Consider the following 14,098-nt stretch of genomic DNA (forward strand, 5'->3'; position numbering starts at 1 on the left):
TGTGGTTACCCAAATTGCCACGGTAACTGCTGATATGAGGATCAATGTCTATTGCCTTCTTCAAGTATTTCTCAGCATCCTGTAGTGCCATGTTCTGTCATTCCACATCTCTAGCTACCTTAACCTTACCTGGCAACGGTCGGTTCTGCCCAGTAAGCTGCCCAGACTGTAGTAAAATGTGGATGTTGACGGGAGGACATCTATGGCTTCCCTCCAAACTTCTTCAGCTGTTTGCAGCTGGCCTACAATATGGTGATAACTATGTTATTCCCCCAGTGCAGGATATCCAGCCCACAAAATAATTAGATTACTAACCAATGTTGTCATACATTAGTGCCAAGTTATTCCAAGCATTGCTATGGTCTAGTTTTTGACCAATAGCAGCTCTGAATGATGCAGCTGCTGCATCATAATTCTTCATGTCTAAATACTAGAAACACACAACAAATCAGTTTAATTCCACCAAATATCCTAACCAGATTTCCCAAGTTGTAATAAGTGTCAGGATAAATCCTGCGATGTTTTAGTGCATTACGATAGCTCTGTTCACCTTCCTATCACAACAATACTAACAACATCCATCCAATAATGATATCAAGTGTTATAACATGAGATTATAAATGGTAGAGTGAACGCTCTGCTACAACAAATCCAACTCTGAAGAATAAGTTACTTGATGGGATGAACGGTATAACCATCCACACAGCACACATGATGACTATCCTGTTGATAGCAGACATCATTAATATATATATCATTGTGTGTACCCCCTCACCACCACACACACACTACACACAGACAGACACACACACCTTCTATTCTCATCACAACTACACATTATACAGTATGACAGTGTAGCCACACAAAGAATCAGGAATATGATGACAAAGATGGATCGCTGGTCCAACAGTGATTCCAGTAAAGGAACACAACCCATCGACCAATCAAAACAGAGCCAATAGGGGCACAATAACAACCAGATGTTGATGGAGTAGATGTAGTGATAAGTGAGAAACTGTCAACAAACACATCTCAACTGAAACACTTGATTGTGAATAGCATTACTGGCACCATCGCCATTAGACTGACCAATAGGACTGTATGACTGTGGTGACTATAAAGAACTTAATGATTATTATGTGATTGAGAAGTGAGAAGTCGATTCTATGCTCTACTAATTCTAGTAGGGTTAGTAGTCAATTTATAACACAAAACTTCCTTCATTGGGGATTAGTAATGACAGAACACTTCCAGGATGACAATGGCTGCATAAAAAATTAAATAGTTTCCCACAGTATAATTAATACAGTTTGTATTTGTGTTGCTGTGTGCCACAATTAGATCTCATAATATTATTATTATCATTAGCTACTAATAGTGGTCCTGTTGGTGCACACATTGGTAAACCTCCTGGCTACAGTTTTATCATCATGTAACAGGTGAACTGTGCACACACCACATTATAATGATTGTATGCATGCTATAATTAGAGAACTTTCTGAACTTGCTGTGGTTGTACTATTGTTGGTTGTCGGAATTATTGTGTATCTAGTTGTGTGTATCTAGTTGTGTGTATCTAGTTGTGTGTGAGTGAAATAAGTTGGAATACCACATTGGCAGCGGAAACTGGTTATGTACGTATTATGGTGGAGAAGCATATCAGTATTCCTAAGCCCTTCTGTATGGGTGACATCAGTGAATGGTTTCTAAAGTTTGAAATCTGCTGTAAAGCAAATAATTGGAATGACAAAACTAAATCGGTAAAACTACACACTCTTCTTGAAGGAGAAGCACTGACTGGAATTGAGCGAGGTGGACCAGTCAGATTACAAGAAGGCTAAGAGAAAATTGTGTAAGAAGTTGACCCCAATGGAATTGGTTTCACTGGATGATTTCCACAAAAGAAAACTCTGTCCAAGCAAAGCGTTGTCAGTATTCTATTACGATCTAAACAAGCTATTTGGCTTGGCAATGCCTCCCTTGGAAGCAGCAAGCCAGAAGCAGCAAGCCAGAAGCAGCAAGCCAGAAGCAGCAAGCCAGAAGCAGCAAGCCAGAAGCAGCTGTTGTCACATCAGTTGTTGGCAGGTCTACCAAACTCTGTAAGCAGACAGCTACAAGCAATGATGTAGACGAGAGGGCACAATTACTCCTTATGATGGACAAGCAGAAGAATTTAGCAGCTGTGTCAGAAGGCCCTAGAGAGCCCACTGGTGAACTAAAACACCTACAGCAACAAATTGCAGAGCTTACAGAACAAGTAACATTAATATCTACTTCCAGTCGTCTTAAAGATGTGCCACATTGTTTCAGCCAGGCCATTCCAACACCAGTGTCCCTCCTGTACCCTCAATGTCACAACCAGCAACACCGGTGCTATAATTGTGACATTCTAGACCGCATAGAAAGAGAATGTCGATCATCCCATTGGGAACGATTTTGGGAATTCTGTGATGGCCACCAGACATCCCCGAACATAGGCTATTCAGACACTATTATAGTTGCAATCGTGCACACACGGACTTCTGTTATAAATGCACATATTGGGGGAATACTAATGCTGGATTCAGGCTCTACTATTTCTCTCTTACGGCATGATGTGATGGTTTCACAAACATCAAATCCGCTGTCACTCCCTCTCCCATCTAAATGTCTGGTGACAGCATCTGGCCAGCCTCTAAAAGTAGGCTGTGTGTCATTGCCTGTGTAATTACAAGACAATGCCTCAGTCCTTGACCAATTTGTGACAGTACCATTACAGCGATATTAGGTGTTGACTTTTTACAACAACATGCTCTTCAATTAGGTTTCTCAACTAATCCAGTTTCTATACTTCCACGAGAATTCCATAGCTGTAGTGATCCAGCCCTTGTAGTGGTGCAACCAGTGGTAGAAGAAGCATATATGGAAACAGGTTAAATCTATGTTCATTGATGGCTATTAGTGATCCAGTGATTGATATGATAGAAGATTACACTGTTCAACAGTCTGGTAAACCACCTTCCTTCGAGTTTCCAGAACTTATTCCTGCATCATTGACACCAATACTGCACCAGTGTGAATCTTTATTCAGAAATATTCCAGGAGCCACTACCACTGCTTTCCATCACATCCCCACATCTGGAGCTCCTGTAAAGACGCAGTACTACATGAACAACTTTGTTTGATGTTAGAGCAAGGGATTATTGAGGGGAGTGGTAGTCTGTGGATGGCTCCAGCAGTGTTTGTACCAAAAAAATCCATTTGTGTATTGAATATAGAGAATTAAATGAAAGAATCAAAAAAGATGTGTATACACTTCTTCTTGTAGTTGAAGTTCAGTACTGCCTTGCAAACTGCTGTTATTTTTTTCAAGATTATATCTCCAAAGTGGTTACTGGCAGTTGCCAGCACACCCAGATGACTATTACAAGATGGTTTCTGTCCTGGGTCAGGAATGGGACTGTACCACTTCAAGCAGATTATGTTTGGCCTAACTGGAGCTCTGGAATCATTCCAGCGACTCATGGACAAAACCATGTGTGGACTTCCTTATGTATTCTCATATATCGATGATGTCTTGGTACACTTAAGAATGAAGAACAACAGGTAGTTCTCCTGGAAAAACATTGATTGCCCCTGAGGGTGAGACTTGCATCAGACAGTCATTGAAAAAACTTGTTACGTATGGTTGTCATGTGTTCACTGCTGCAAGTATGACCCCCAATAACACGAAGATGCAGGCAGTTTGTGATTGGCCAACTCCAACAAATGTTACAGTACTGCAGCAGTTTTTGGGTCTGGCATCATATTATCAGTGCTACATATCTGGTTTCTCTGCCATAGCAGCACCTCTGAATGGGTTGGTACAAAAGGGTACCACATACACTGTTGTACTGATGCTTTTCAAGCATTGAAAACAGCTCTGACCCAGGCACCCATTCTGGCTAATCCCAACTTATATTCCAATGCTACCCAATTTGTCGTGCTAGTGCTGAGGGGCTGGGAGCAGTACTGGAACAAGACAGCCGTGTCATAGCATATGCAAGTTGTACCCCTAACAAAGGCAGAACGTAACTAGCTACAGTGTTATTCAGAAGGAACGGCTTGCTGTTGTCTACTCACTTAAACAGTTCCATCACTACTTGTTGGGATGCAAGTTTCACTTGGTCACTGATCATGCCCCACCCCAGAGGGTGTCTGCACAAAAGATGGAGGACATGCTCTGTCAGTGGATCCTGGCAATGCAAGAATTTGATTTTGACATAAAGTATCATAAGGGCTTTGAATCTCAATGTAGATGCTCTTTCCTTTGCAGTGAACTAAACCATGTAGAGACTGCAGCAGTTACTATTACAATGTCTTCCACACAGCTGTTACGCCAATGCCAACAACAGGATCCAATCACCAAACAACTCCCTCAGGCTCTTGAAACCTCCACTTTGTATCCTAAAGACAAGCAATGGAATTAGTCTCCTCTACACCGTTACAGACAACTGTGGCCCCAGCTTCTTTTGGTTGATGGAGTAGTATGTCGCTGTTATGTCCCAGACCCCAGGGGCATATGCAGGAATTTTGAAAAGGGGTTTCCTCTACAGCTAAGTGACTGTTATATTAGAGTAATTTCCTGACTGCTTTATTAGAGTATCTCGATCTTTTCACCAAAATCATAAGCTATAAGTGTTGCTATCATGTGAGAAACTATTATTAACTAATGTTCCATAATAGATCCCAGATTCTGGAAACCTGAAGTTTTCTTAATGTTTCAAGTTGTGTGTAAAATCCAAAGGGCTTCTCCTCCATACGCCCCTGGACCCATGGACTGATACTGTTACAACCAGAGGCTCTTCAGCATTGCCATGATGAGGCTCACCTTGGATTTCACCTTCGGGAGGAAGCCTACTGGGTTAACATGACCAGGAATGTGACAGTCGGCAGTGTGAAAATGCAACAACCAGTAACAACACCAGTACAAGTCCAACTGGTAAGCCTGGAAGATAATTACTATTGATGTCTTAGAGGTACCCCTGTCTGTCAACAATAACCAATACCTCCTAGTTATACAGGATCACTTTACGAAATGGGTAGAGGTAATTTCCATGCCTGATCAAACTGATCAGTGTGCTTGAACCAGTGAGATTGTTGCAGTAATGGGTAACCCAGAGATTGTTCATTTCAACTAGGGACGTAATTTTGAAAGTGCACTATTGAAGTGCATGTTAGAAGTGTTTGGAGCCAGCAAATCTCATACCACAGCTTATCATCCTCAAGGGGATGGTATGGTGGAGCAGTTAAACCACACAATTTTACAAATGCTACGCTGTTGTGTGAACACCAAAGATGACTGGGAAAGTATCTACTACTGGTACTTTACACTTATCACACAGTAATGTATTCTTCAACGGGTATGTCTCCCTTAAAGTTTATGTATGGAAGAGCTCCCAAGATGACATTGTTCACTAAGACACATGCTTTTGCTCCATATTCCTATCAAGCACATTTTTAGTGTAAAACTAGCAGAAATGAATGACTAATACCAACCTTGCGGTAGTAGCCACTAGACAAAAGAAAACTATGAAAAAATTACACTCAGTCAATAGTTTAAGGCAGGTGGTTGTGTGTGGCCATCTATTCCTACAGCAAAGAAGCAATGGGATGGTTGACGGACAATTAAAGCAGTTAAGAGTCTTCTCAACATGGAGATCACAGATGGGAAAAGGTGCAAGGTAGTACGTGTGAACCGTCTACACCCAACAAAACATTGGTGATCAGTTGTGTCAAGAAGAAAACACTGTTAGCTGACTCCACCAACAATTGATCACTTTATTGACTACTCCCCAGACTTTTCAGCTGTTCGGAGGTACCCATCAAGAGTTAGAAGACCATCACTCAGATACACTCAGATATACAGAAAGCAATACTTGAGCTTGAAGACAAGCTGACACTGAAGAGGGGCACATGTAGCATGTGAACTAACTAATGCACACACTACATTATAATGAACGCATGCATAATTAAAGAACTTTCTAGAGTTGTGGTTGTACTATTGTTTGTCAGAAATATTGTGTATCTAGTTGTGTGAGAGTGAACTAAGTTGGAATACCACAATCATACAGTATGAAAGTAGAGGAACATGTGAACTGAGTATTGTCATTGTCAAAATAATTTTTTTATTAACTTTCTGTGGGAGCAAGTCCTGTCCATGTTTCCCTTGACTTAATGGTGGAGTTGTTGAGGGTTATATCATGTTGCTTCACAGCTTTGCATTCCCATATATACTAGCAATTAATGATTTTGCAGTTATAATGGTGTCCCTCACATTACTTATTTGTCAGTATTTGTCAGTCAGTACAACATTTCATATAGCACAATCACCCCCTACTCGTGAATACCTTGCTATGAAACAGTAATCATTCTTTCTTCCTCTACAATTGTTGTTGCTCAACTGAGCACAGTAAACTAAATGTTTACAAGGGTAAATCTGCCAAATTTGCTAAGGTAAAGTTTCCCTTCATGCAGCAAATAGAACTGATTATTACAACAATAAACAGTTCTGTAACCCATTAAACATCACACATCACTATGGTAACATATCACCATGGTTGCAAGTCACTATATGGTTACATAGTGGTACTCACCCTGGTTACTATGGAGTCAGCAAATGATGCTGGATTATCGACTGGTTAAAATGAAGGCATCCCAGTACCCATGATGTAGTATCTAACGGCAACAGCACATGCTGCACATGTCAACAACACTCCCTGACGACACAACACAGACCGTAGCTGGTCTGACTGAAAAAACACTTGATCATGAACATCAAATACATTATAACCCAACCTTTGACATCAAGTAACTGTTAGAGAATAAACACTTCAGCTCCACTCCACAATACACCACCACATCATACACTAAACACACTCCCTGTAATTATAATGGAAAATGTCCACATTTTTGTTCCAATCCGTGAAAATCACCCCTTAAAATATGCAGCTTTGGTCAAACTGGCATTATAAAAAGATCATAAATTTTCTCCTTGAAATTCAGAGTAATGGTCATCTGCAAAATATTTTTCTCCTTGAAAATATCCCGCTATACAGTACGCAAAGAAAAGTTTCGTAGATGAGCAATTATGGGGAAGTTTGAGAAAATATTTTGTAGCTGAAGAGTACTTTACGAAACTTTTCCGACTATTTACACACTACACTACAATACTAACTATTATGGTATCCCTTGTTCCTTACACATGTTACACACACTGAACACTGCACACATCATCAGCCATATCCACTGTAGCCCTACATCACACCACAGATCAGCTATATAGCTGCCTTACTGTCTGCACGGCAACACTTCGCGAAACAAATAAACGCGCCGAAACACAGCACAGCTGCGCACAAGTCAGCTCTGCCCACCACACCATCTACCTGCAGGGCAACACATCACGTGTGATTCAAATGTGTAGTCCTTACCGCTTCACTGTGGATAGGGTGTACAGCGAAGAGCAGAGAAGCCAGTAAGGGTACACCAGGACCGCCAACAATAAACGTGCAGCTGAGCAGGTAGAGATATGGAATGGATCCAATCCCCCACTCCACCAGTAGTTAAGGCAATACGTTAATACAGTTAGTGGACGGTAAGACTTGTGGCTGGTCTTACTAGTGATAGGATTACCCCAAGTCATTGTAGAACACTCGCTCCAATGGACTACTAGTCGACACATCACCGTTGCCAACTATCGCTTCATTATCATCGAACACAAAACCTCCCCAACAAGTTTGTAGGTAACACAAAATCGCTACAAAAAATATAATCAAGCATTGTGCAGCAAGCGATGGTGCCATCTATACTATTCTATTAAGTGTGCACCCTATAGCAGTTAAAAACAGTGAAGTTGCTCTAATAGCGAACTGTTAACACAAGCTAGCCTCATCTTCTTTGATGGTTGTTCCTTACTCATTCGGGAGGGGTCATCACGAGGAGTCCCATCAAAACTTCTCTTGGATGAGGTTGGGGAACTCTTACCAGATGAAGATTTTGACTTTTCTGCTGTTTTCTTGTTCGCCGTTTTACTACGTGTCTGTGGTTGAGATGTGTCATCTTGGGAACCAGCACCATCCTTGTCACCAGCGGAAGCTCCACCATCCTTGCCACCTGCAGAAGCTCCGCCATCATCTTTCTTATCATCCTCCGCTTTCTTCTTGGCAAGGTACTCTGCGTGGTGTCGCCTGAAGTCTTCTTTCAGTCTATGAAAGTAGATGTGTTGTAGGTCGTACACTGTGACGTCTTCATAAGAGTCGGGTGACATGTGTAGCTCAATACGATAAATGTCTCTGTGAACCAAATCATCGACCTTCTCAAGGATAACCTTCATCAAGTAGTCAATGTAGACATAAGGAAACTGCCAGAAGATTATGGCTGAGGAATTTGCTCCTTTCATCCAACCACGGAACTGGAAAATGTGCCTACCAATCTTGTAATGCTCCGAGATAATGGCTTTGACACGTAGTACGTCGTCGAAGGTTAAATTTCTTTTATTGTGAACAAGAGTTCGTACGATGAAGCGATCATTTAGGTACAATTTAACACCTTCAGGTTCGGCAGGAATGATTTCAACTTTACTATGAAATTCACTAATATATCTCAGGAGGTCTGGCCTGTCCATCTCCAGACACAATGCTTCCATGACATCGCCATCTCTGGAGTGAACCAACTTGTTACGTTCCATCGATATGAACAGATTATCAGGAGTGTCAGCCTCCCTCATGTACATCCCAGTGAACAAGGGGCTACCATCAAACATCTTCATTGACTGCAGACAAAATATTCCAGCAGCCTCCATATCTAGGTCCATGCATTTGGACACGTCGACTAACATGGAAGAAAAGTGGATACTGGTGTGGTCAATTTTCCCCATTGACTTAAAGTGACGGATCAGCCAGTTCCTCTGCACCGTGGCGGCATCTTGTGGTTCAGCTTGTTTTTCTGGCGGTAAAGTTTCTGGTAGTCTATTGTAAATATGGGCGATTGGTTCTAATTTTTTCGCATTCTCTTTTGAGCCCACAGACAAGGCTTGACGAAACCTTTGATACCCTTCTTCCCCTTGCTGCTTCACGGCTTTAACAATCTCTGCAGACACGATTTCTGGCGAGCGCCCTATCTTGACTAAGGTCGCTTCCTGTTCTTTACTTATCAATTTGAAACGCTCGCAAAATGGCAACAGATAAGTCCATTTAATACTGTCCCACATCCTCTCCTTTATCTCTTCAGCGTCTAAAGGATGATTAGACTTGGGCCCTTCTTCCTCTTCATCGTCCGAGAAATCCATCTTGGCCACACCCACTTAATGGCACCACGTGGCTTCAGTAGCATCACGTGAGTACGAATCAGCTAAAACGATGGCTGGTGCTGAAGTAGCCCGCCTGGAAACTCACCTCAATGTGTTGCACCACCAATCACCTTAATGCCATAATTTACTCTTACAACACAAGGATCTTGGTATCATTTTCTCCAGCAATCTCGAATTGATCAACTGCATGGACTTTCCCCCCAAATACTAAATAATATGAAATAAGACAGACTATAAAACTATTACTACTAAAGCATATAAAATTCTAGGCTTGATAAGACGTACACTTAGGGTCTATTGTATAGAAGCTAAAAAGCAACTCTAACTTACATTTCCTTGGTTAGATCACAAACAATGTCACTGCTCACAAATATGGAGACCTCAGCTATAGTTAGAGATATAGTTAACCACCCTGGAATGTGTGCAGCTACAAAACTCATACTGAATGACTACATCTCATCTTATAAATCAAGGCTACAACAACTATTAATGTACATCTAGCTATGAACTGACTGATTTAATGTTTCGATCTGATCAAATCCTTGAACACACCAACAGACATCAGAAATTATATCTCTTTCAACACCAACAGTACTAGATCTGGAAGCCACTTGAAACTACACCATCCTAGGACATTATCCACCACTCATCATCATTTCTATTTCAATCAAATTGTAAGACTTTGGAATCATCTACCTAGCTGTTATAAACTTATCCTTACCACGTTACGTCATCAAACAAAAACTTACAAAACATCTATGGGACCATTTAACGGTTAACCTCAACTCTGATCAATCCTGTTCATTTCATCTCTTATGTCTATGCCACTGATGCTCAAGACAACTATAGTCTCTGCCAATTTTCCTGATACTGATCTGCAAACTAGTAATATGTACATAGTTACTCTACATAGTAATAAGTAGTTGTAATGTAGTTAATTAATGTACATGTATAGTTGTACATTTCTGTCTGTGGGCACAGGTTACGCACAGACCTTTCATACAGGCTCTCCTGCATCAAAAAGCTTTATAAATAAATAATAAATAAATTCTGGAATGCTAGTCAATCATAAATAAATTATTACTATAGTAGCTAGTGTTGCCACCACTGTGTGGCTAGCTATGTATACCAGTAAAGAAACATAAGGTAAGTGTTCCTAATATGAGACAGTACATAATATGGGACACTTTGATAATTTGAGCTATAATTAGGCACTTGCTTCAATGTGTGTAGCATGCTATAAAATGCCAGTTCTCACAAGTGTGTAAAAATTTTAACTAAATCATGAGAGTTATTGAAGATGTCGATATAGCGTATAACCATGTAATATTCAAGCTTAATTTTGCTGTCTAAAATGATCCTGTAAAAAGCTGGTAAATACTTTGAAGATGATGAAATACAATCATGTCAATGTAGCACGGCATCACATCTTCATAACATGTTGTTTGAAACATTGTCTATATCCAAAAGGTAGAAAAAGTAATTACTCAGCTAAGGAGTTAGTTTTGGCATGTTTCAGTAACATCTCAAGTGAAGGAAACACATACAGTGATTATATCTGCCTCTGCATTGGTATTGTGTACTGCACTGACTGTTGATATACTTTGTTTTTATTGAAAAGATGTATTAGTAAATGTTTTATATAGCTACCTTGACATAAATTAGAAGCTATTTGTAATGTCAGTGTCTGAAAGTAGAATTGTCTCATAATATGATCAGCTGTTTCATAATTACGTACGAACATTTACATGCCAGGAAGCCATACAAAGAAATTCTGCTCTCTTGATTGTAACCAATGTCCATCAAATTTTAATGTTCTATATACAACATAATTATCGGTGTGTACCTGGTCCAAATTTTATTGCCTTATGTGCTTTCTGCTCCAAGTTAGAGCTAGCTAGAGGATATTGAAATAGTTTACACACTTTTCTGTCTCATAATACGTACACTGACAACATTGAGACACCTTACAAGTTCTCATTATTGGGTTATGCTATATGGCTAGTTTTTTGACTGAATTTAATAGACTAATTGATGAGTCTTTGGTCCAAAATTTAAGTCCCTATGAGTTATCTATGTGCAGTAATATTCAATCATCCTATATATAAGTGTCTCATGATAGGAACACTTACCTTAGCTACAATAATTGATGTTCAGGTGGTCCAGCACTGGTCACTAAGGATATCCATATAGTCTAGGATTGACTGAGAGAATTTGAAAATGTTCTACCTGACCCTGCCTCTGATGGTCAGTGTAGCCACAATATATAGCTAGCTTATACAGTGCTATAACTGGTAATTGTCAAGTTGATTTGATGTAGGTATACTCTTTGGATGTGGTGACAAGTATCTATAGGTGACGGTGAGTCATAGGTGACGGTGAGTGATAAGCTGCATGGACAGCATGCCGGTCCTAGCTAATTGTGATTGAGCTGCGAGGTTATGATTTATACTATGATCCTCTGGAAATCAGCAACTATACCGTTCTTTCTTGCCAGAGCAGCAGCAGCACACAAAACAGACAAATAAACATAGCTAGCAAACAAGTTACCATATCGGAGATGAATACAAAAAAATGGAAAAACAAAACTCATAGCTGGACACAAATACAACAACTCTAAGACAAATTACAACAAACCATTCCACCATTGTGAGGTCTTGCCAGTGAGTTGTATTGAAATATCTTTGTGATGGTACTAGTGGCCTAGCAGAATAGCCGGCAAAGAAAGGACATGTTCTAGTATCATGATGGTGATGTCTACCAAACAGAATAAATCAGTGGTTGTAGTGGTATATGCTGCAATTCATGAAACTGGTGATACATCAGGCACAGTGAACGATAAACTCCAATGGAAGCCACCAACGTAGTCCTCTGAGATGTGATAACGCTTGTGTATATTCCTACAAACACATACTACCCTAATTGAGTCTCTGTATAAAGATTAGCTAAGTGCGAAATGAAGTACCCCAGGCCACATGGATTGAAGCAAATAATTAAGATGAGTGAAAAGTTTCAGTAAAATTTGGAACCAAGAACAGTTTGATGACAGTGAATAATAAGACTGAGTTTCTCTTACAGACTTGTGAGACATGGCCAGTGGCAAATACTATTTTCTGATTTGTAACATTCATAATAACAACATTATTCACAATGGGAGGATAAAAAGTATATTTAGATGTCCTGAACCACATAACTGTTAACTTTGAGAAACTCATGATTACTACTATTTATGGCCCCAGTACTGATCATGATTAAGGAGCTTAATTTGAGCTGCGAGTTTATAGTACTAGCAACAGTTCCAGGGGCAGGGATACAAACAAGGGTGGTGTCATATTGGACTAGAAGGCCTTCAGTAATCTGATGAGGAAGACTCCCATAAATTAAAAACAGTAAAGATGGGACCATGTGCACTCATCGATCCCTTGAGGAATACACCGTACCATCTTTCATGGATAGTTAAGGAGGAAACTGAGTGTATGTGAGTTTTGTTAATTAGCTTTTAACTTACAAACCGTGCACTGTAACACTGTGACAGGTGGACTGACATTCTTATCATAACAGAAAGGCAGCACCTCTCATTGTCCATGGAGTTAACAGTGTTATCAACTGCAAAGTATATGTAGCACATTAAAATTCTCAGTTGATTTTCCAGCATGGTACACTCTCTGGTAGTGGGGATCAAGTGCATTGTTCTGTTCTAGAAAAGTGCAAAGTTGTAGTGACACAATTATTATTTAATACTTTAGTAAAAACAGATACAACAGAAATTGGTCTGAAGTTGTTAGGATTGTCAAAAGCCCCAACTTCATGAACCATTGTTATTAAAATGTACAGTTAGCCCTACCTGGTCTGGTGGTGAAAGTAGAAGCCCTATGCTTTTGTTTTCATCACCAGACCAGGGTAAGCCCCAGTATTCATGAAAGGCTGGCTATGCCAGATTTAGCTACCATGAGATCTCTGGCATCAAGTCATTGTAGCTATAGACCCTTTGCAGGTGAGCTGCTGCCATAGGAACATCCGCCATCTTGGAGTACAACCTGTTTTTGCAACCCTGATAGCATTGGTTTCTATAAGAGTAAAAGAGTATATACCAGTAAGTAGAGCTGTTTCTTCTGCATTCTATGGCAAAGGTTGACCAGGTTAAACCTACACTATCATGTACTCCAAGATAGTGGATGTTGCTATGGCAGCAGCTCACCTGAAAAGGGTCTATATATTGCACACGAGAACTCACACAACACCATGTTTGGGATTGGACTTCCTCATATCAAATTAAGGTTTCAAGTATTATAGAAATGCTGGTTGGTATTGGTACCACGTAGTTAGAAGCAAGTTTTCAGACAAGTGGCTATAATAGCTATTTTAATTCACAACATTCATACAGTACAAGTCCATTTTACTGATCCTGTTCATGCCACGGCCTAGCCACCAATAATTGAGTGTAGAGAAGGCCATGGCTGGGTATGTTCCGAGAGCAGATGTAATGTAATTACAAATAATTATTATTTTGGTAAAGATGTTATCTGAATTGTGTATACCCAAAGCAGTTCCTCAAGTGTGGTGACCATCTGAAGCTACTAGTACAAAATTAGGAACACAATAGGAAACACCTCCAAAATAAGGACAAAGAGTTTAGTCCCAACAAGTCTGGCTCATTACCTCTGAAAGAGGAAAACCTAGTAAATATGATCTATCGTCATAGTAACAAGCAAGATGATTGGACATGACAGTGAAGTATATAGCATGAGTAACTAGTTACCATGGTTACTATCA

The 14,098-nt window shown here is 40.1% G+C and overlaps 1 protein-coding gene across 5 annotated transcripts in view; it reads right to left on the reverse strand.

The window, feature by feature from the left end:
- The window catches only part of LOC136238615 (cGMP-specific 3',5'-cyclic phosphodiesterase-like), a 29,626-nt gene extending 22,839 nt beyond the window's left edge, over nucleotides 1-6,787 (reverse strand). For 4 of the 5 annotated variants that reach the window (XR_010693088.1, XR_010693089.1, XR_010693090.1 and 1 more), the window contains exons 1-5: nucleotides 6,615-6,787; nucleotides 477-723; nucleotides 316-430; nucleotides 130-242; nucleotides 10-79 (exon numbers count right to left, since the gene is read on the reverse strand). Coding sequence is in view for 1 of the 5 variants with exons in the window: in XM_066029181.1 (XP_065885253.1) it covers nucleotides 10-79; nucleotides 130-242; nucleotides 316-421 (289 nt within the window). In the remaining 4 variants the exon portion in view is untranslated. Of the gene's footprint in view, nucleotides 1-9; nucleotides 80-129; nucleotides 243-315; nucleotides 431-476; nucleotides 724-6,614 lie in introns of those variants that run through there. The other variant, XM_066029183.1, reaches the window with a different exon arrangement.
- Between the last annotated feature and the right edge of the window lie 7,311 nt (nucleotides 6,788-14,098).

This window comes from Dysidea avara, chromosome 11, assembly GCF_963678975.1.
Source record: "Dysidea avara chromosome 11, odDysAvar1.4, whole genome shotgun sequence".
In the NCBI taxonomy this organism is placed as follows: domain Eukaryota; kingdom Metazoa; phylum Porifera; class Demospongiae; order Dictyoceratida; family Dysideidae; genus Dysidea; species Dysidea avara.